Source organism: Lacerta agilis, chromosome 13, assembly GCF_009819535.1.
Source record: "Lacerta agilis isolate rLacAgi1 chromosome 13, rLacAgi1.pri, whole genome shotgun sequence".
Taxonomy (NCBI): Eukaryota; Metazoa; Chordata; class Lepidosauria; order Squamata; family Lacertidae; genus Lacerta; species Lacerta agilis.
The window spans coordinates 10,969,966-10,993,052 of NC_046324.1; the positions used below are offsets into that span (position 1 = coordinate 10,969,966).

At 48.1% G+C, this 23,087-nt stretch overlaps 1 protein-coding gene across 1 annotated transcript in view; it reads left to right on the forward strand.

The window, feature by feature from the left end:
• The first annotated feature begins 912 nt into the window (after nucleotides 1-912).
• The window catches only part of GLDN (gliomedin), a 37,022-nt gene continuing 14,847 nt past the window's right edge, over nucleotides 913-23,087 (forward strand). The window contains exons 1-6 of the mRNA XM_033167890.1: nucleotides 913-1,354; nucleotides 11,386-11,437; nucleotides 15,681-15,698; nucleotides 17,995-18,093; nucleotides 19,001-19,147; nucleotides 20,094-20,222. Coding sequence (XP_033023781.1) covers nucleotides 1,007-1,354; nucleotides 11,386-11,437; nucleotides 15,681-15,698; nucleotides 17,995-18,093; nucleotides 19,001-19,147; nucleotides 20,094-20,222 — 793 coding nt within the window. The 5' untranslated portion in view covers nucleotides 913-1,006. The remainder of the gene's footprint in view (nucleotides 1,355-11,385; nucleotides 11,438-15,680; nucleotides 15,699-17,994; nucleotides 18,094-19,000; nucleotides 19,148-20,093; nucleotides 20,223-23,087) is intronic.

Consider the following 23,087-nt stretch of genomic DNA (forward strand, 5'->3'; position numbering starts at 1 on the left):
TGGGTATATTTAGCTTGGGAAAGAGGGGACTGAGAGGAGATTTGACAGCCATCTTCGATCATCAATGGAGGAAGCTTGCTTCCCCCTGCTTTGGAGGGTAGGACCTGTACCAATGAATTGTGCTTGCTGATCAGAAGGTCAGTGGTTTGAATCCCCAGGATGGGGTGAGCTCCCGTTGCTCTGTCCCAGCTCTTGCCAACCTAGCAGTTCGAAAGCACACCAGTGCAAGTAGATAAATAGGTACCGCTGCGGCGGGAAGGTAAACGGCATTTCCATGCACCCTGGCTTCCGTCACAGTGTCCCTTTGCACCAGAAGCGGTTTAGTCTTGCTGGACACATGACCCAGAAAGCTGTCTGAGGACAAATGCCGGCTCCCTTGGTCTGAAAGCGAAATGAGCGCCGCAACCCCAAAGACACCTTTGACTGGACTTAACCGCCCAGGGGTCCTTTACTTTTACCTTTACCAATGGATTCAAGTTACAAGAAAGAAGATTCCAACTAAATCTCAGGAAGAACTTTGTGATGGTTAAGAGCTGCTTGACAGTAGAACAGACTTCCTTGGGAGGTTGTGGATTCTCCTTCCCTGGAGGTTTGTAAGCAGAGCTTGAATGGCTGTCTGTCATGTAGAATCAAGTTGAGGTTCTTGCATTGCAGGGGTTTGGACTAGACGACCCTTCCAAACTCTATAGGGTTTCCTAAAGAGCCCTGTCTGCAGCAGCCAGGGGCAGGGCTGCATCCATCTGCCCGCAGGACACGTGTTTTGCGCGGAGCCTTCGCCCTCGCGGGCTCGCCCTGGGCTCGACTGTTGGGTTGGCCCGTGTCCCGGCCAGCCTCTCTCCGTCCCTCCCAGCGGCGCCGGGGCGCCCGCCACTCGCAACCCTTCCGCCCCCGACGGGGCGAGCGAGCCGCCCACGGGGCATAAGCGCCTCCCCGTCGCGGCCGAGCCCCCTGCCACCCCCCGGCTGAGTTGTCCCAGCGAGGAGCGCCTCGTCCGTCGGGCGTCGCGATGCAGGGCCAGGCAGCGGGCAGCCGGGCGCTGTGCTGCGCGCTGGCTGCCGTCGGGTTGCTGTCGGCGCTCAGCGCCGCGGGCACCGTCTTCTTGCTGGGACAGTGGCGGGAGCTGAGCGCCGCGCTGCAGGCGATCCAGGACGAGGTGGCGCAGCTGCGACAGCCCCAGGTTCCTCCGAGCGCGTTGCGGCACCTCCGCGACAGCGGCGCCCCGTCGGACGGCGGCCTCGCCCAAGCGCCGGGCGGCCGCGACAAGAGGAGCCAACGGAGGCGCGCCCTCGCCAAGAGCCACATCCGCGCAGAGGACGAGGATATGCTCATGATGATGACCTACTCCATGGTGCCGGTAGGGGGCGCTCTGACATGTCGAGGGGGACGAGGGGTCGGGTCAAGGCTGGGTTCCTCCCTAGAGATCCAGGGAGAAATCTGCACTTTCCCTAGCAGATCCAAGGACTGCTTGGAAAGCTCCAGTTTACCTGCCCCCAAGGTCAGGCTTGCTACCCACCACTCCCCACTGGCAGAGCTCTAGCGGAAATCCAACAGGTGCAGCTCGCGCTATGGAGAGGGGCAGAAAGTTCCCCATGTTGTACCCTTTTAGGGTAAAAGAGTATTGGGAAATGATCCACAATGAACTGGGGGGGGGGGACACAGAGTCCTTTCTGTTGGGGATAATTCAGACTGAAATTCCCAGGTGTCAGAAAAGGTTATTTATGTATCCTAGTATTGCGGCCTGTGTTTTGTTACCCCCAAAATGGAAAATGAGCGAGGTCCCAACTAAAGAAGAATGGCAACATATGTTGACAGAATATGCACAACTCGCAGACTTAACATATAGAATAAGAGAACAAGAAGAACATATGTTTAGAGAAGATTGGAAAACATCTATTGAATTTATGGGGAAATAATTGTGTACAGCTGAAAACGCTGGCAGCATTAAGATAAATTCAACAGTGTAAACCAAGTTTTGATGGATGCAATAATGGAATACTGAATGGTATAGTTTTTGTAAAATATGCAGGGATTTATGATATGTAAAATGAAGCATGGAAAGAGAAGAAGGGAAGTTACTGATATCTGAAGGATGTAAAATGAGTATTTAAAATTGTAAAACAGAAAACACATAAAAGAAGAAGAAAGAAAGAAAGTTCCCCCTGTTGGATTTCGGCCGCTCTTCAAGGCACAGGAGCGAGGGAGGCCAGCAGATAAAGATGGCGAGGGGGAATGAAGGCCCCAGATTTGGTGAAGCTGGGGGGGGGGGGGGCTGAAATATCCAGCGTTAGCATCACCCCCTGTGTCAAAGGCTCCTCTGTGCTTGACAGATACAGTTTCTCCTGTCTCTGCATGGCCATGCTTCAGAAAGGCACCAACTGTTGAATGTTGCGGATCGGAGCCTGTTAGAGGATTTCTCCCATTCACATGCCAAAACCTGTGCTCAGGTTGGATCTAAACAACCTGGGTATGTGTAGGATACCAGCCAAAGAGTGTATATTTAAGTGCCTTAATAATAACTGTTGAATTGTGTGCAGCCATCAGCAGGGTATCATTAAAAAAAAAAACCAAAAACCCAAACCTATTGATTTAAATAGCCAGAAGCTCCCAGGTTCAATCCCTGGCATCTCCAGGTGGGATAATGTACTCATAGAATTGTTGAGTTGGGAGGGACCCAAGCGTCATCTAGCCCAACCCCTGCAATACAGGACGGAGAAAGATTTCTATTCGGAAACTGCAAAGAGTCACTGCCAGTCAATGTAGACACAATACTTAGATGGTCCGACTCAGTACAATGCAGCTTCCCATGTTCCTCTTTCTGTTGTGCTGTGCAAGACCTCCAAGTGTGCTACACAGCAGGGGCTGGGGGACAGGGCTAGGGAAGGGGGCAGGTTGCAGATGCTGCAACTCCATCTCCCTAGCTTTAAATGTGGTGAGTCAATCTCCATGTTGTCATCTTGGTGGCACTTTGGTATTTTGGACAGCTTGTTCTACACTGCCAAGGTGAGCCAAAACACCAGCTGAACAGCAGTACTTGAAACAGCAACACCTCTTAATTTCTCTGTAAGGGACGCGGGTGGCGCTGTGGTCTGAACCATTGAGCCTCTTGTGCTTGCCAATCTGAAGGTCAGCGGTTTGAATCCCCGTGACGGGGTGAGCTCCCGTTGCTCTGTCCCAGCTTCTGCCAACCTAGCAGTTGAAAAGCACACCAGTGCAAGTAGATAAATAGGTACCGCTGCAGTGGGAAGGTAAATGGTGTTTCCATGTACTCTGGCTTCCATCACAGTGTTCCGTTGTGCCAGATGTGGTATAGTCATGCTGGTCACCTGACCCGGAAAGCTGCCTGTGAACAAACACTGGCTCCCTCGATCTGAAAGCGAGATGAGCTGTGCAACTCTATAGTCGCCTTTGACTGGACTTAACAGTTCAGAGGTCCTTTACCTTTAGCTTTTTACTTTAAATGGCAACAGCTCTTAATTTTTCTTTATAGCCCTGTAGCTTTAAGCATCTCCGAACCCCCTGATTTGTTGGAGGAACCAACAGCCTTAACAAACTATCCGAAAACCCGCACTCTGCCTTTATAATCCCACTCTCATCCATACTTCTGCTTTGACCTGTATTTTGATTGTATTGTGTGCCGATTGATTCCACGGGGTCCAAGAACTTTTCTGGTTTTTCTGCTGCTGTGTCTTGCAAAGCTCCAATCTTATCTGCTGAATGTGATCTTATCAGTTGTGCAGAAAACCCAAAGAGAGATTTTGCTTTACCAAGCTTCGATTTGGTGGGTTAGATCGGATTTTCATGAGGCGCAGCTGCAGAACCACAAGAAAAGCCCCTCCTGTATTGCAGGGACTTGGAACGGTTTTGTGATTCTATGATAACTTATGTGTACACTCAAGGAGATGGCTTGACAGTGATAGAGTTTATGAGCTGTTGGAAGTTTCCCCCATAAAATACTTTATGACTCCAGGACATCTGTAGCATTAACAGTTACTGTGTGGTATTTTGTATCCTAAAATAGAACCACAAGGTATGCAAATGCTATCTAATCCTAAACTGCATCGCAGTAAAAACAAAAACAGAACTTTCTTCCAAGATATACAACAGTTGTGTGAGCGATTATATAGTCATAACGTGTCTACAGCTGACACTCGGTTTAGAGAGTTGTCAACTGGCCCATGCTTCTGTGCTTTTAATGATCTGCAACACTTGGAAGTTTGCCATAAGAACATAGGAAGACAGTTTGGAAACCTCAGCTAGTGCAGAATTCAGCGGCCAGGCTGCCCACTAGAGCAAGACAGTTTGAGAATATGACACCAATCCTGGTCCAACTGCACTGGCTACCAATTAATTTCAAGGCCCAATTCAAAGTGCTGGTTTTGACCTATAAAGCCTTAAATGGCTCAGAACTGCAGTACCTCAAGGACTGCCTCTTCCATATGAACCTACCTCGGACCCTGATATCATCTTCTGAGGCCCTTCTTCATGTGCCTCCTCCACAAGAGGTCCAGAGGGTGGCAACATAAGAACGGGGCCTTCTCTGCAATGGCTCCCCCCTCTGTGGAATGCTCTCCCCAGGGAAGTTCGCCTCTTTCAATCATAATTTCCAGCAGCTGGTATTCAGAGGCATAATGTCTCTGACTATGGAGGTAGAAAACAGCCATCAGGGCTAGTGGCCATTGATAGTCTTGCCAATGTCCGAGGAGCATCATCGCATTCCAATTACTGCAGACTAAGTGATGGTTAAAGGTGCAGGTGCGAGATCTGGGTGTAAAGCTGGAAACTCTTTCTGTATTTAATTGCCAATATTCGATGAAAAAAGTTTTCAGGGTGGTTTAAAGTGAAATGCAAAATGAAATCTGAACCCAGAATAAAATTGGCAGCGAAGAATGACATCTGTACCAGCAGATCTTTTAAAAATGCAAGAAAGGAAAGGGGGCGGGGAGAAATACAATTGAGAGGCAATTTTATCCATTCATTATTTTAATTTTAAAGGTGGGCATAAATAGGATGGAAGAACTTCTATTGCACATGTCTTGCTTGGTGGAGCCAGGTGCTTGTAATATGTGTTCTGAGATATAAGTCTTCACACGATATGTATTTTGAATTTTTTTTTTGTTCCTCCATCTCTCCAACCTCTACAAGGCATGCTTACTTTCCATGCTTGCTGCTTTCTCTTGCCTCCTTACCCTGTGAGAGTCAGAGAAGCCAGAAGAGCGTGCGTAAATTACCCATAGCCAGAAAGCTAGCGACTATCATTTGCATTTTAAAGGGCTGCTAAAGGGCTGCAGCTCAGTGGTTAGAGCATCTCCTTTGCATGCAGAAAGTCCTAGGTTCTATCGCTGGCAGGTCCAGGGAGTCTGGAAGACAGTCAGTGAAGACAAGAATGAGCTAGTGTGGTTCCGTGTAAGGCAGTTTCCCCATGCACATTTCTTGGGTCACTTGTGAAGGCTGTCAAATGAGCCAGTGTTTCGCTGCTTTTGCTTCATCTTTCCTTCCCCAAAAGCGAGAGAACAGATCAAGCTCTCAAAATTGCAAAGCTAACGTCATCTGTTCTGCAGATGTTCTTGCGAAAGGTAAAAAATGGAAAGGATTTTTTTTGGGGGGGGGGGGACGGACGACGACAAACAGAAGACAATTTGGTTTTAGTTGCTCCCCAGCCAGCCGACAATGTTCCCCTGAAGCTGTTTCCCAATGTTGTTCTACTTGGTGTAGACCCTGGGAGTGGGTGGGAAATCTCAGTTAGTTTGTGTCCACACGTATTAAGTTGTTGGAGTGGCTTCACAATCAAACCATCTTCCCAAGGAACTCTGGGAATTGTAGGAGTGTGTGTGTGTGTGTGTGTGTGTGTTGACAACCCTTGGCCGCCTGAACAAACTACAGCTCCCATAATTCTTTGTGGGAAGCCATGGGATGCGTGTGGCGCTGTGGGTTAAACCACAGAGCCTAGGGCTTGTTGATCAGAAGGTCGGTGGTTCGAATCCCCACGATGGGGTGAGCTCCCGTTGCTTGGTCCCAGCTCCTGCCCACCTAGCAGTTCAAAAGCACGTCAAAGTGCAAGTAGATAAATAGGTACCACTCTGGCGGGAAGGTAAATGGCGTTTCCGTGCGCTGCTCTGGTTTGCCAGAAGCAGCTTTGTCATGCTGGCCACATGACCCAGAAGCTGTACGCCGGCTCCCTCGGCCAGTAACAAGAGATAAGCGCCGCAACCCCAGAGTCGGACACAACTGGACCTAATGGTTAGGGGTCCCTTTACCTTTACCTATGGCTGTTTAAAAGTGCCATTATAGTGCTTTACATCTATGCTGTAGGTGTGGGCTGAGTGTGTGTGTGTGTGTATGGGGGGGTCCATTGCAGGCCTCTATCCTGTCCTATAACCCCCCCCCCCCATCTCATACTCTGGTTTTTCTTCAGATCATATAAATCTTCCTCCTTATTGCTACATCCCACTGTCTTTTGCTTGGCAACAGTGGTGTGGAAATTCTATGGGTATAAGAAAGAGGCTTTCACCCTTTTGGTTGGATGCATTCCTATGTCTTCTGTAGCTCCTGATCTAGAGACAAGTATTGCAACAACGAAAAATCAGTGGCCATTTTCCCATCCCTCGATTCATTCTTTTGTGTCAAAACAAATTGCAGGGCAAATCCGCCCTCCTCCGCCCCCCACCCCACCCCACCCCCGCGCTCTCGCTCTCTCTTAATAGACTCTCGCTATGATTATGCCAGTTGACGAAATGTTTTCGGTGGAGAAGCTCTGCAAAGAGTGGGCAATCAGTCTCCCGACTTTGTGAACAAAAGTGTGGAAATGACAGCAAAATAAGCAAAAAGGAGAGGGCAAGGAATCTGGAACGCAGTCGCGGTAGTCTCTGGCATGGCTATAGATTTGACGACGGCGCAAAACAAAGAAGCCCAAATCTGTAGTAAATGACTCATTCTCAGTTCGGTGAAAAGCGCTGCGTGGAAAGTGAGAGGCGCACTTTGATGCGCGTCCAAAATCCCTTGCTCATCAACCCCATTTGTATTATGTCGTCGAGCAGACTTTGCTCGTGTTCCAGATAGGGCTTGCTAATAATCTCACATTCTATTCTCAAAGGCAAAGGCTCAAAATGTTTCCCAAAGGCAAACATGTGTCGTGTGTCTAGATGCAAAAGAGAACCCGATACTTCAGTACCTTTTAAACTGGGCGTGCGGTAAGCCTGTGGCTCCCGACAGGTTGCCAGACTACGCTTCCCATCATCTGTGGCCATTGGCCATGCTGGCTGGGGCTGATGGGAGTTGAAGTCCAACATCATCCTGGATAGCTCCATTGGTTAGAGTGCGGTGCTGATAACACCAAGGTTGCAAGCTTGATCCCCCTATGGGACAGCTGCATATTCCTGCATTACAGGGGGCTGGACTAGAGAATCCTCAGGGTGACCATTCCAACTCTACAATTCTATCAATCATCTGGAGGGCCACAGGTGCCCCACCCCTGTTTTCAGTGGTTGTACAGAATATGGGATTTCAACTTGTTATTGTTATGCAGGGTAAACTCCTGGGCGATATGAACACTTTGGAACTGCCTGCCTATTGATCTTGGGCAAACTCCTTCTCTGGTCTGTTTTAGGCACCTGCTAAAACCGTCCTTGTTTAAACAAGCCTACATAGACATGTACGGGACGCAGGTGGCGTTGTGGTCTAAACCACTGAGCCTCTTGGGCTTGCCAATCAGAAGGTCGGTGGTTTGAATCCCTGCGGCAGGGTGAGGTCCCATTGCTCTGTCCCAGCTCCTGCCAACCTAGCAGTTCGAAAGCACGCTAGTGCAAGTAGATAAATTGTGGTGGGGAGGTAAACGGCATTTCCATGCACTCTGGCACTTGTTCATGGTCCGCCAGTCGCAATTTAGTCATGCTGACCACATGACCCGGAAAGCTGTCTGTGGACAAACACCGGTTCCCTTGGCCTAAAAGTGAGATGAATGCCACAACGCATAGTTGCCTTTGACTGGACTTAACTATCCAGAGGTCCTTTACCTTTTACAGACATGTATATTTGCCATATATTTTAATTTGTAAGTTGAATAATAATAATAATAATAATGTATGACCTGTACCCAGCTAAAGCTTTCTCAGAATAAACCTGTTCATTCATTTTAATGGATGTACTTGGGGCAGGAGAACAACCACAAAACTAGGATGGCATCAATGGTAGCAGGGTGGGGGGAAGAGGGGTGTGAAAATGATAGTGTTATAAATCCTGCTTCTATGCACGTGGCTCAGTGGGAGATCAGCTGCTTTGCATGCAGAAGATCCCTAGTTCAATCCCTGGCATCTCCAGGTAAGACTGGGAATGCTGCCCCCCTGAAATCCTGGAGAGACAATTCCCACCAGTGTGGACAATACTGAACCTGATGGACTCATGGTCTGGTTTGGTAGAAGGCAGATGTCAGGGTTGAGCCAGATGAGGAGGAGTGGTGGCAAGCCCCCCCCCCCCCCGGCGAGGCTGCACCCATGGAAGAACCTGGGGAAATGGAGGAGTTCGTACCTGGAGAAGACTGGTGGCGGCACTCCTCGGAAGAGGAAGAATCAGATGGAGAGGGGGGAAGACCAGAACAGGAGGAGGAAAAAGTCGAGCCAGAATCAGGCCCTTGTGAGGAGAGAAACCGGCAGGGCCCCTCCCCTCCTCCCTTCTCAGCTGTAGAGCGTAGAGCTGAGAGCCGCAAGGAACAATTGGAGGCAGCTGCAACTCGTAAGAGATGTGGTTACAGGCCAGCTACTTAAGAAAGGCCGGCTGCTCCCTTCGCTAGCACCTGCAACTGCTGTGCTGAGTGTGTGGTTGCTCTTGCTCGTTCTGTTCCTGTGTTCCTGGCCTGGACTGTTCGACCTTGGCTTATCTGACTCTGACTGCTGCACTTCAGCACGCCAACTTGTTGGCGCCCTAACTGCAGCTTCCCAGGGCTCCCTACTTCAAACTCCCAGGTACCCAACATTGACCATGTTGACTGGGACTGATGGGAGTTGGAGTCCGACAGCACCTAGAGGACATTGTGTTGGCTTCCCCAGCTGAAGATTTCATACCCTCCAACATTTCTCTGATGAAATTAGGGACGTCCTATTCCATCATCATCATCATGAATATTATTATTATTATTATTATTATTATTATTATTATTATTTAATTAATTATACCCCACCCATCTGACTAGGTTGCCCCAGCCACTCTAAAGTATATAAAATATTATAAAACATAAAACATTTTTTTAAAAAACTTCCCTATACAGGGCTGCCTTCAGATGTCTTCTAAAGATTGTATAGATACTTAGCTCCTTGGCTCGGAGGTTGCATAACTCCATGCTCTCCAACATTTCTCCGAAGAAAATAGGGACGTCCTAAGGAGAAGCGGGACATTCCGGGATCAAATCGGAAAAGGGGACAGCTTCTGTAAATCCGGGACTGTCCCTGGAAAACAGGGGCACTTGGAGGGTCTGAGATTTGCAGCAGCAAAGGAGGGGGGGTTAGGATGGAGGGCACAGAGCACCCTGCTCCCAGCCACAACATCACAAGTCATAACACTGGAGAGTTGCTGGGAGTTCACTCTGGTGCTTATATATGAGAGGGAGCACGGTACCCAATTCTTCTGATGCCTGATCAAAAAACTTAGACCTCCCCCCCCAATGGCCTTAGCAATTAAGGCCAATGTGTTCTTTCAAAAATGAGCTTAGGTTGCATTTTGACGCTTGTCCTAACTTTGCCCTCCTTTGGAACACTGCATTCCCTGATTTGTCAGCAGTGATGTCTGTACAAAAAGTAACTAGCATTCCTCCCTTTAAATTATTTCCTTGGTGCAGTGGGCCACTACACCCCCCCCCAAAGCTCTCTTCTGTCCTCCATCCAGCTTATCAGAGTTCAAATACATTGGGAGTACAGCCTGGGACGGGGTTCCAAGGGCCACATAGAAAGGATTGGAGGGCCACGATTTGCCTGCAGTCCTGAGGTTTATCACCACCGCTGTAGAAAAGAAGCCATGAATTAATAGTTAATAAAAGATCACAGATCCACTTCATTTTGTTCCTGTTAGGTTTTCAAGCAGAGGCTGATTTGCCACCTAACAGGGATGCTGTATCAGCGGATCACGGGCAGGGGTTGGGCTAGAGAGCCTTTGAGATCCCTTCTAACTCTATGCTTACTATATAGTTGCAAGCAGAGGGGCAGCTCAACTGGGTACTCGTACACTCTAAAAAGTGTACGACACACTTGGAAAGCAAATCTTTAAGACTGCGTTTGGGTCTCAAGTTATAAAGGACAACTTGCCTTTGGTGGCCCCCTCACACTTGTTGGGTTTCAGCATGAGTTGCTGATCTAGACTTGTCTCCTGATTGGCAGGTTTACCTTGAACAGTAACTCGAGCAGAGACACAACAGGGATCTTCCAGCAAGGATGTAGAATTACTCTGTATCTCTTCATTAGGTGTGATTGGATTATTGTAACACTTAAGACACAGAGATGCAGCAGAATCCTCTCCTCCTGCAGTAGCAGAGGCTGGTTGGGTGGTGGCAAAGTTGGGCTTTTTGACATGCAGAGACACAATGGGCAGCCACCTCTGAAGATCATCTAAGCCAGGGGTCCCCAAACTAAGGGCCGGGGGCTGGATGCGGCCCAATCACCTTCTAAATTCGGCCCGCGGACAGTCCAGGAATCAGCGTGTTTTTAGATGAATAGAATGTGTCCTTTTATTTAAAATGCATCTCTGGGTTATTTGTGGGGCCTGCCTGGTGTTTTTACATGAGTAGAATGTGTCCTTTTATTTAAAATGCATCTCTGGGTTATTTGTGGGGCATAGGAATTCGTTCATGTTTTCCCCCCAAAATATAGTCTGGCCCCCCACAAGCTCTGAGGGACAGTGGACCGGCCCCCTGCTGAAAAAGTTTGCTGACCCCTGGTCTAAGCCTTGGGAGTGGTTGAGTGACCATTCATTCCTGATGCAGAAGGATACTGAATTCTCCAACTCCCTACCCCTAGAAATAATGATCGGAAGAACTTGGGGTATTTAAGCATGCAGAGATGCAGCGGGCAACCTCTTAGGGACATAAGACGAGTTTTGCTGGATCACACCAAAGGCCTGTCTAACCTCTGGATTCCTACCGGAGCAAGCTAAGCATGTAGACATTCAGATTGCCTCTCACCCTGGAAATGTCATAAATCCATTCTGACCAGCAACTGATAGAGCTGGGCTCCATGGATTTGTGCTTTGGAGTTGAGGGCAGCCTTTCTGCATTTAATTGATTAATTTATCTCGAGTCGCGGCACACTCTATTTTAAAGCATTATTCTGATGTGCTAGAATGGTAGGAAGCTGTCCAAATCTCACATTCTGCACCCTGCCATAAAGATACCGTGTTTTGTGATTTCAGGTCCGGGTGATGATCGAGATCTGCAACAGCACAAAGGGAGTGTGCTTGACAGGTATGCTGGAGAATTTGTGATCGGGCAAACGGGGGACTTTTTTCTGTCTGTGCCTATTTTATTGCTGCTACACCAGTGGGTGAAATTTGCCACCAGTATCGCCCAAAGCTGCTCTAAACCAGGATCTTCTAGGAACATCATGACTAAGTGTGGAAATACAGCTGATATATATATATATATATATATATATATATATATATATATATATATATATATGATGGCTTTTATATGGTCAGAGGGAGATCGCGCACGGCAGCCCCACAAGCCGCCTTTTCCCTCTGCGGCTCAAAAGATTGTGCGCTGCTGATCCCAGGGCGACGGAGCGAGCAGCGGTGCGTGGGGGTAACAAGCGGTGGCCCCTCCTGCCACTCTCCTCACACCACCGGTCACCCCGGGAGCAGCAGCGCTGCAGGGACGGGGTGCTAGCTCGTCCGTGCGCAGTTGCTCCCGGGGTGATGGAGGGAGCGCCGCCGCCTGGGAGTGGCCGTTGCTTGTCACCCCCACCCGCTGCTTGTCACCCCCACCCACCCCTGCCGCCCCCCCTAGCGATGCCCCTGGCCAGCAAGTTGGGGGAAGGAGCTGCTAACTTAACCGAGTTTGCAATATTTAAGGTTGGTCCTGATAAAGAAATGGCACTACTGGTAATTTGGGATTGTTTTCCTAATGGCTTCCATTAGCTTTATCTTCCATGTTCCTCATTTATTCTTGGTCTCCCAATAGTCAGGGGTAATGGGAGCTTCAATCCAGTGTTGAGAGCCACAGGTTCCCCATCCCTGCCGTAAATGAAACTTGATGGCTATTAAGGTCCAGCACAGTCCATCAAGTGCATTTTTGGCCTCAGGGATAAACAATGACTTGGCGTCCATTTTTCTAGATCAGGTGTGGGGAACCGTTGTCCTTCCAGATGTTGCTGAACCAGCATGGTGAATAGCGAGGGGTGATGGGAGTTGTAGTTCAGCAGCATCTGGAAGATCCAGTTTCTCATACCTGATCTAGATGCAATGGGGACAAGTCGCTGCTACATAATTCTACACCACCTTGCATGCAAAGGCTGCTGAATTTGCACAAGGACTTTAAAAAGCAACAACCCACAAACTGATTTGGAGATGTGAGGAATTGAATTTAAGATTGGAGAAAATGAGAAACGGTTAGAAACAGAAATTGATCCGTTTGCCCATTGCAAAGCATTGCAAAGCAGGGATGAGAAAGCCTTAAAGCAGAATCTACTTATCAAACCTTTATTAGGCATTTTAAATCACCTCTGGGCCCTAGGTCTCCGAAAAGCCCCAGAAGTCACACACACACACACACACACACCCCGGCGCTTGGGGAGGAGCTCTGGATACAAATTGTGTCCTGGTCCTCCAAGAACCACCAGAAGCAGGATCTTCCCCACCATTTAATCCAGCTCCATTGTTTTGTTTTGGCACGGCCTTCAGATCCCATGTGCCATTTTCATGTGCGCTGCAAACCGAGATGCTGAGAGCTTCTTGGGTGTCACCAAAAAATATGAAGGTGTAAAGGACTGGATTACGTTGGCTGGCAAGAGTGAAAAAGCGAGTGCACCACAACCCACTGCAATGAGACTACCCCGAGGAATGCATGTTTTGTCAAAAGAGCAATTGGCTGAAACTTAAGCAGGTGCTGGGCTTGGAACAGAGAAGGAAGTTTGTTTGCTTGTTTTGAAAGATTAGCCATCAGTGAACTGAATTGGGTGGTGATAGAAGGAAGGATTATGTTTCTGTATTTTTCAAAGTATTATGTTGTGCGTATTGTGAGCAGTTGTGTGGCAATGTCCCTCCCTCCCCAAAGGAAATAATGACACTTGAGATGTGATATAGGATTAATGGGTGTAAAGGCCACAACTTTATTGGTTACGGATGTTGAGCGGTATTGGCTTAGGCATTGGATCCTAACCACTATATCCGACCCCAACCCGTGTGTTGGAAGTCCGGGAAGGGTTAACCACCAGGGGAATCCCCAGTGATGTGTATCCAGTGGAACTCCCCCTGTGATCACCGTTAGAGGCTAACCTCCCTAGGCTTCGGACAGGGCCACGCCCCCGGAAACCTTTAACAGAATACCCTTCAAATGAGGGGCAGGTGATGGCGCTACCTCCCCTCCTCACTTCTATTGATGTTTTCCAATGCGTAACCACCAAACCAAGAGTTGTGTCAAATTGCTACGAGGTAGGTGAATAACCCCCCCTTGGCTAGCCCAAGTGGGGAAAAGTCCTACCAGGCCCCTCGGCCAACCAAGGCGACCAACCGAAGTCCATAGCAAGGTCAAGAGCTAACCTAAAGGGCGGGTGGGCGGGAAAACCGATGCTGCTGGGGGCCCGGTCAAAAAGAGGGAAGGATTCCCACCGCCTCCTGCTTAAAGGGAAGCAGGACACGCCCCCTAGCTGACCTGATTGGTCAGCCTTCGGGCGATGTGGCGGGAATGCAGCCAATCGCACAGGGGCTGAACTCTCAACCCCTGTACGCGTGATCGGGTCGTGACGCCCACAACACCACCTCCTGCGCATGCGCGGAAGTGGTCTTCCCCACATAAATCCAGCAGCAACCAATGCTTCCTTCTCGAGTAGGTGGGGCAAACATTTTCCGCAAGGCTAATCCGCCATTTTCATTTCACCTTTGAGCACCCTGCTCTTCAGACTGCCAACCTCCCATCTTATGTTCAGCCGATGTACATGTGTAAACTCAGAGACTGGGGCACATGTAGCAAAATTGCGGAGATATGTGTGGACTGGCTAAACCCCAAAGAGACAGGAAACCTGTGGCTCTCCACAAGTTGGACTCCAAGTCCCATCAGCCCCTGTCAGCATGGCCAATGGTCAGGGCTGATGGGAGTTGTAGTCAAACTGGCATAGTTTACCCATCTTTGTTCCAAAGCAGGGATGGGGAACCTCAGGCTTGGGGGGCCAAATGCAGCTCTTTGTCTCTCCCCTGGGACTCTCCCAAGGCACATCCTCTCTCCCCAGGCCATATCCCCATTAGGTTTCATTTCCCACCTTCCTTGAGTGTTCTCACCTGGCTCGAAGGTGTCCTTGAGACCCTTGCTTGCCTGGATGGAGGACGGGGTGTGTGTGTGTGTGTGTGTGACAGTGCCAGTGTGAGCAGCAAGTAGCCTGCTGTACAGAGGTAAATTTACATTCATTTATCTTCTTTTTAAAATTATTTTTATTAATTTTCCAAATTATTACAAATCAAACCAAATTACTTAAATTTAATAGAATTTCTTAAAATCAGGTTTCCCGCTCCCGTTGCAAACATACGTCCATCATTTGCTCCCGTAGCTGCATCTTCTCTTATTTAATGTCCAGTTGATCCTTCACTTGTCGTTAGTCCATTCCTGCAGCTGACCATATTATTATTATTACAGTGGAACCTTGGAAGACAAACGCCTTTAAATTCAAACCTTCTGGCTCCCAAACGATTGAAAACCGAAAGTGATTGTTTCGGTTTTCTAACGTTTTTCAGAAGCCGCGCCTTGGTTCTCAAACCGTTTCGAGAGTCGAACGGACTCCCAGAATATGGATTAAATTCGAGAACTAAGCTACAACTGTATTATTATTATTATTATTATTATTATTATTATTATTATTATTATTATTATTATTTCCTACTTACAAACAGTGCCTCTGTTACATCTTATAAATATGAAATCCATTTTACATGTGTAGTCTTTCATGTACATTGTTGTTTCATACCTGGTGTGCTGGGAGAGTTAATTAATATATTCCAATTTTACATTCATTTAGCCATCCACTTTTGCTTCATGTGTGACACCTGCCCAGAAGGGAACGTGTCACTTAGGCTGAAATATTTTCTCCATCCCTACCTAAATGGTTACACATATCCTTTTATTTGTTTCAATGAAATTTTCAGTGTGATAGAGTGGTACCTCGGTTTAAGAACAACCCTGTTTAAGAACCATTCGGTTTACAGACTCCGCCAAACCGGAAGTAGTGTCCCGGTTTGTGAACTTTACCTTGGTCTAAGAACGGAAACTGAATGGTGGAAGGGCACCGGCGGCGGGAGGCCTCATTAGGGAAAGTGCGCCTCAGTTTAAGAACGATTTCGGTTTAAGAATGGACTTCTGGAATGGATTAAGTTCGTAAACCGAGGTACCACTGTACTGGCATATTCATTGGAGTGTTATTTCCAGTTTTGGAACTGAGTTTGGAATGCACTGACTATTTTCTCTGTCTCTCTCTCTCTCTTTCTTTCTGTGTGTCTAGGACCACCAGGATTACCAGGTAATGTCCCTTCTCCTGTACGTTCTCACAGCGCGATGCAACGGAGCCTGTCTCTAAGCTTAAGCACTAGCTGAAATATCTGCTTTCACTGTCCTCCCCTGTTTATCTCCTGACTCCCCTTCCCCTGTTTGTATACTAAGGTAAAGGTAAAGCGACCCCTGACCATAAGGTCCAGTCGTGTCCAACTCTGGGGTTGCGGTGCTCATCTCGCATTAATGGCCAAGGGAGCCAGCGTACAGCTTCCGGGTCATGTGGCCAGCATGACTAAGCCACTTCTGGCGAACCAGAGCAGCGCACGGAAACGCCATTTACCTTCCCGCTGGAGCGGTACCTATTTATCTACTTGCACTTTGACGTGCTTTTGAACTGCTAGGTGGACAGGAGCTGGGACGAGCAATGGGAGCTCACCCCGTTGCGGGGATTTGAACCGCCGTCCTTCTGATCAGCAAGCCCTAGGCTCTGTGGTTTAACCCACAGTAGTATAGTAGCATAGTTTGTATACTACTGTTGACTAAAAATTGTATACTAGCACATGAATCTTAAACATAGCCCTGTAGGAGAACATCAGTCAGCGCAGCACTTTCATCCATGTTGTAACATGCTTTTGGGAGGCAGCCTGGCTGCCACATTTTGACCTAGCTGCAGCTTCTGGATCATCCGTAATGATAGCGGCGGCAGCTGTATCTTCTCCTTCTCTAGCAGGTCGCAGGGCTGGCTAAAGCAACATAAAATCCAGCATTAAAAACAGTCGAAACAAATCGCCATCACAGAAATGGGCTGGGTTGTAAAAAAAAGGTAAAGGTAAAGGACCTCTGGACAATTAAGCCCAGTCAAAGGCGACTCTGGGGTTGTGGCGCTCATCTCGCTTTCAGGCTGAGGGAGCCGGTGTTTGTCCACAGACAGCTTTCCGGGTCATGTGGGCAGCATGACTAAGCCGCATCTGGCACAACGGGACACCATGACGGAAATGGCGTTTACCTTCCCGCCGCAGTGGTACCTATTTATCTACTTGCGCTGGTGTGCTTCCGAACTGCTAGGTTGGCAGGAGCTGGGACAGAGCTATGGGAGCTCACCCCGTTGTGCGGATTTCAACCGCTGACTTTCCAATTTGGCAAGCCCATGAGGCTCAAAGGTTAAGACCACAGCGCCACCCACTGGGTTGTAAAAGGACACATCTCAAGGGTCAAAGGCCATTTCGGTGGGGAGGGAGTTCCACAATGTAGGAATAAGTCTCGGCAGGCTTCTGAGGTCTCCTCCAGGAGTCTATGTGCTGAAGCAGGTGCTGACAACCTCCAGAAAACCCGGACGGACGACTACGTGAGAGGCAGCAGTGGAATTGTGTTCCCCCCAGTCTCGTGCAATGAGAGTCAACAGGCTCCAATTTCCATTTAAATTAGTGGGGGCTTCTTCCAAATAAACAGGCGTTGTGCTGATCAGCACAACTTTTTTTGTCTCAGTTGCAGTTGAGAGGTTCGGCCTTCCCTCTTGCTAAAGGACCACGGCCGTCTTTGTGAACAAATAGCACATGTCTATGCAGGTTTGCTCAGTGCTGAAACCCCACTGTGTTCCGTGGGTCTTACTCCCTTGTGGATTACAGAAACCTTTAAGTTTTCCACAGGAACCCCCCCCCCCCCCAAGTTGGTATCGATTCAGCATATTTCTGGAATGTTGTTGTCAGCATCTCAATATTCTCTTCCGCCAGCTGCATTATTGCACCATCAAAAACTGCTAACTTTCCTTTTTCCAAGCCATTGGAAGGCAAACACAAAGACTTAGGGCTGCTTTTAATTTTTAGTCCATAGTGTCATTCCCCCCCTTCCATATGTTCCATATGTTATCAGTTAAATTTCTGGATGTTATGAAACTGATGACACAGTTGTCATTATGCTGTAGAAGAGAGTAGCATTTTCTTCTGTGTTTCTTACGAGGCGGTTGTTTTAACTTCAGAACGAAGCTTTGCAAATTAAAAAGGGAGAGGAAAGAATGAGGGGGCACATATGATGCTAATTTAGCTTTAGATGTACTTCTGATGTTCATTTGGCATGAGATGTCCTTTGTTTATTTACCACTGAGGAACCTTTCCTTGAATGTTATTTTGAAAAAATTGGAGGGGGGAATGCAATTAATTCCCTTTATAAATCTATAAATCCAGAAATTCTGCAGCTCAGCAGGTCTGGGAAGAAGGGTGAGAGGTAAATGCCATTTAAAAAGTAATTGAATAAATACTTTTTGATGGTATGTAATATCCTATGCAGGGGATGGGACTCCCTGAAATGTATTTCTTTGACTTTTTCAGGTCCTCCCGGGCTTGATGGACTGCCTGGTTTTAATGGATCAGATGGCGATCCTGGCATCCCTGGACAGAAGGGAGAAATTGGAAAAAGAGGGAAACCAGGTATATTTTTGGACTTGAGAATGATATATGCAGCTGACTTCCCCCCTTTTATTGTATCTTCTCTCCACACCTCAATCCTTGGAGGCAGTTCTGAAGTCTGAAGTTCAGACAAATCATGTGGCGCTGTCCTCTCGTGGTGACTGTACCACTTCAGACTGGAGGTGGGAAACTGCATGTCTGAACACTGCCTCAATTCAAAATCCCCCTGCATGTGGAAGATAGCTAGGTCTGTAGCACAAGGGCTGCAAGAATGGCAAAGTTTTGTTGCTGTTTGATGTTGTTCAAAAAGGAAGTGGTAAAGAGCAGTAGTCTCATAATCTGGTGAACCGGGTTCGCGTCTCCGCTCCTCCACATGCAGCTGCTGGGTGACCTTGGGCTAGTCACACTTCTCTGAAGTCTCTCGGCCCCACTCTCCTCACAGAGTGTTTGTTGTGGGGGAGGAAGGGAAAGGATTTACCAATATCCCTCCCACTTTATTGGTTTATTATTTATTTATTTATTTACTTTTGAAAGAGGTGAAAGGGTCTCCAAAAATGAGGTGTGTGTGCATGTATGTGGTCCAGCCTGAAGTGAGTTTAGGGATTTGTTGCCCCTGTCAGGAGTCAGATCTAGAACGTCTTAGGTAAACCGTGGTTACCTCATGCTTTCTGAACATGCCCATCGTGCATTTCCTTCTTCACTGGACGTAAAGCTTGAGGCAGAGCTGAGCCCCACGATATTTCTTTTGAGAAAATCAATTCAAATAAGCTCAAACGCATCTGAGAAAACATGATGGGTTGGACTCGGGGGGGGGGGGAAGTATTGCTCTGGAATGTCCACAGAGGGCACTGGATTCTACGATATTCCCTTCTGGGTGTAGTTAATCACGTCTCAAGAATGGTATTGCATGTTCCCTCTTGTCTATCAGGATTGAAAGGAGAACCTGGAGAGAGAGGCGAAAAAGGGGATCCTGGCGAAATTGGCTTGCCTGGGAAAGAGGGAGAGCGAGGAGAAAAGGGATCCAGGGGTCCCAAGGGGGACAAAGGTGATGCGAACAATGAACTCATGGCAGAAGGTGAGCTAACAGGCACTCTAAGAATGTATAACTCATAGAAAAACATCATATCAACGAACTCCCATAGAGTGCTCTTTGTGTTACTTGAAGCAATGGCCACAAACACACCATATACATTTAAAGCACACTGAAATTGTACAGTTTTTCACAAAAAGAATCTTGGGAACTCTAGTTTTTTTAAGGGTCCTGGGAATTGTTGCTCTGTGAGGAGTTCCAAGGATTCCTGAGGGGGAAACCATGTGTTTAAAAATGTGCTTTAAAGTGGTGTAATCAAGTGCTCTCACTGGCAGGGTTTTCCTCCTATATACATAAAAATGTAAGACTGTCGTCACGCAGCTCCCACTGGATGATTCATTGTGCCATGTCACTGGTGGCTTTCTAGTTGGGTGAAAGGGGTGCTTAGCCACGGCAACATTATAGGAGGAGGAAGATGCAAGAGGTTACCATGGGGGTGGTTTGTGTGCAATTGGGGGGGTTGCACAAAAGGAGACGGGGGAGGCATGGACACAGGGGTGAAGGTGAAAATAGGTGAGAAGTGGAGCTGCGGAATTGAGGATCCTCAATTAGCTGGTTAAGATCAATCATTCTGAAAACTAGCCACCCTGCAGCCTGGTGCCACCTCCCTGTAGATGTTGGACTCCCATCACCCGATCATTGGCCATGCTAGCTGAGGCTGATGGGAGTTGGAGTCCAACAACATCTGGAGGGCACCAGGTTAGGGAGAGCTGCAGCAAGCAATACTGTTCAGACTCTGCAGATCCTCAGATTATGGTGTTGGGCATCCCAAAATTGGACATGGCGGTGTTTAAATTTGGACCTTGGGTCTGGAAAGATATAACCTCCCGTCCTCCCGTGAATCTACTTGATAGCATCTCTCAAAGGGATATGTGCCAAACTTGTAAATGTACTGGCAATAGGTAACTCCTCTGCTTTGATGTTGTCTTAGGTGCAAAAGGTGAGCCAGGGCCTCCAGGGCCCTCTGGTCCCCCAGGGCCTCCAGGACCTCCAGGGCCACCTGGGAAGCGCAAAGCTAAGGCCCAGGTTCAGGAGAAAATGTTCAGTTCAGAGTGTACAGGTGAGTGCTTCTTGATGCTGTAGCATATTGAGCTAAAATGTCGAGCTGCGGATTGGGGAGTCCCCAGTTCTAATCCTGCCTTTGCCATGAACTCACAAGGTGGCCTTAAGCATGCCCCTTCCTCTCAGCCTCGGTGCCCCCATCTGCATTAGAGGGGACAATAATAGTAGCTTACCTTACAGGGTTGTGCTAAAGGTAACATACTAGATAATGTGCGAGAATCGTTCCAAACACCCAAAACTGCAATAGAAATGTTTGTTATTTTTATTAACAATATGCTATTTCCATCTTTACCAGGGGAAGGCTTTGGGTTTAAAGGGTCTACTTTCTGCTAGAACCCTGACGTCCATCGATCTGAGCAGGGGCCAAACGGTGGTGGAGAAGCTTAGGAAGCCTCCAAACAATCTTGCCGCATCTCAAATCTTAGCATTTGGGGTTGTGTCCAATCGTGGCACAGCCTTGCCCCACCAGGTGCCCTTCATATGTTCTGGAACTCATGACATACATGCCGACATGTTAAGCAATGATAATCATGGCCCCCAGCTGTACTATACGGTGGAACCTCGAGTTGTGGACGTAATCCGTCCCGGAGGCACATCCGCAACTTGAAGCGTTCGCATCCAGAAGCGCCGCACCTGCGCACGCATGCGGCACCATTTAGTGCTTCTGCGCAAAGTGCAATTTAGCACTTCTGCGCATGCGCGAGTGGCAAAACACGGAAGTAACCCGTTCCGGTACTTCCGGGTTGCCGTGGGGCGCAAGACGAAAACACGCAACCTGAAGCGGACGCAACATGAGGTATGGCTGTACATTTGAAGCAGGATCATGCCACTTTGAACCATGATGACTTCCCCCAAAGAATGCTGAGAGCTGTGGATTTTTAAGGGTGCTGAGGATTGCTAGGAGACCCCCCCACCCCCCTCACTGAGCTACAATTCCCAAAGCTCACTAGGAAGAGAGGTTGATGGTTTAAGAGCTCTGCAAATTGTAGGTCAGTAAGGGGAACAGAGGTCCTCCCTGCACCTTTAACAAGCTATATTTCCCAGAATTCTTTGCAGGATACTTTGGCTGAGATTCCTGCATTGCAGGGGCTGGACTAGATGACCCTTGGGGGGAATCCCACCCAGTTCTACAATCCTATGATTCTAGGACTGTTCAATGTGGCATGATGCTGCTTTAAGTGTTCAGTGCCGATGGAGACGATGGCTTCTCTGAAGACGAAAAGATCTCGCAAAGGATTATTGACTGTCTTTCATTTCCCCCCTCCTTCACTCCTTCAAGCTGGAATCCCATTAGTGTGGCTGAAGTGAGCTTGTCGGAGGCAAGGGGCCAATCCTGTGGACATACTTGGAGAGATAAGGGAGGAAGGGCAGATAATGCTGCCTTGTCCAGAAAAAAAGAAGCCTTTGAAAGTGAAATTTTGCTTTCGTTATTGCAACGAGAGACCTGGAACCGCCAAGGTTGCATTTAAATTAAAAACTCCGCCGGTGGTCCCAGGAAAGCTTGGCCTCACTGATGTGACGCTTTTATCTTGCCTTCTGATGGAAACAGAGACCTGTTGCTGCATTTAGGCGGCGGTGATGGACTCCTGCTCATTTTGCTGAGAGGGGTCCTTGACCTCTGGCCCAAAGTCCTGCCCTTGCGCTTTGCCAGCTTCATGGACTTTCAGCTCATTCTCTTGGACCACAAGCCATTTTGAGCAACCCAAACATTTGCTCTAGTCATCATTTTTGATGTCCCCCCCCCATGAGTTCTCCCCAGTACATTAATTCGCTGTGTTGCTTCTCCCTCCTCTGTTTCTGGATTGGAGCCATCCAGGTTTGGTGAGTAAGAGGTGACATGAGAGCAGTTTATAATGGTGAATTTTGGACATGATGGAGACAGTGCTGTCAAGTATCCCGTTTTCCCCAGGATTCTCCCTTATTTCAAGCAGTTTCCCGCTGCTCTCCCTTATTTTTTATTTCCCTTAAATTTCCCGTTTTTAATGGAAGCAGCTCCTCCCCTGCTGGCCAGGGACTGGGTGGGAAGACCTCGCCCACTTGGAGAGAAAAGCCTCAGCCCTCAAAGCAAGTGGGAGCCGTTTCCCATGCTTACAGGGGGGTGTATTCCTCCCCCTGCATCAGCCCCTATCCGTTGCTGCCGAGCCCCTCAGCCGGCCAAAAGGGTTAGCTGGCGGGCGGAGCCTGGCTGCCTTTGAGCAGCTGCTGCTTCCTGTCCTGTTTTGATGGGATCAGACAAGAAGACGATGGGGCTCCATCGCGCGGAGCACATGGCTGCCCTCCTCTTTGCTGGCTGCCCTCCTCTTTGCTCCGCTCCAAGCCCGCTTGGAGTTTACATTGCTGCTCCGCCCACTTCTGCTTCTGGCTCCGCCCACCACTGACATGTGACTGTCCCCAGGATAGGTGAGACTGCTGATCCCTTATTTTCAAATCCGAAACTTGGCAGCTATGGATGGAGATGTAAAAGATTTGAATTACTATAAAAGATGCAGGAGGAAACGACAAATGACAGGACCCACAAAGGGAAGGATGGGAGTCTAGAAGATTCTTTGGGAATTTGTTTTTATGTTGCATGTTGGATTTGTGATTGCAAAACTTTAACCTGAAAACAAACAAACAAACAATTATTTTTAAAGAGAAGTTTATAAGATTATGCATGGCATGGAGAAATTAGAATTAGTATTAATATACCATTCTATACCCTCAGGTCTCAGGGTGGTAGCAACATAAAATCACAATATAAAAACACAAAACACATTGTTTTAAAAAAGCAACCCGATAACCCCCCATTCCCTGACACATTTAAAAAGGGCGTTGGATGTCAGTCAGCCAAACCAGATAGAGAAAAAATTTCCCTCCTTCTCTC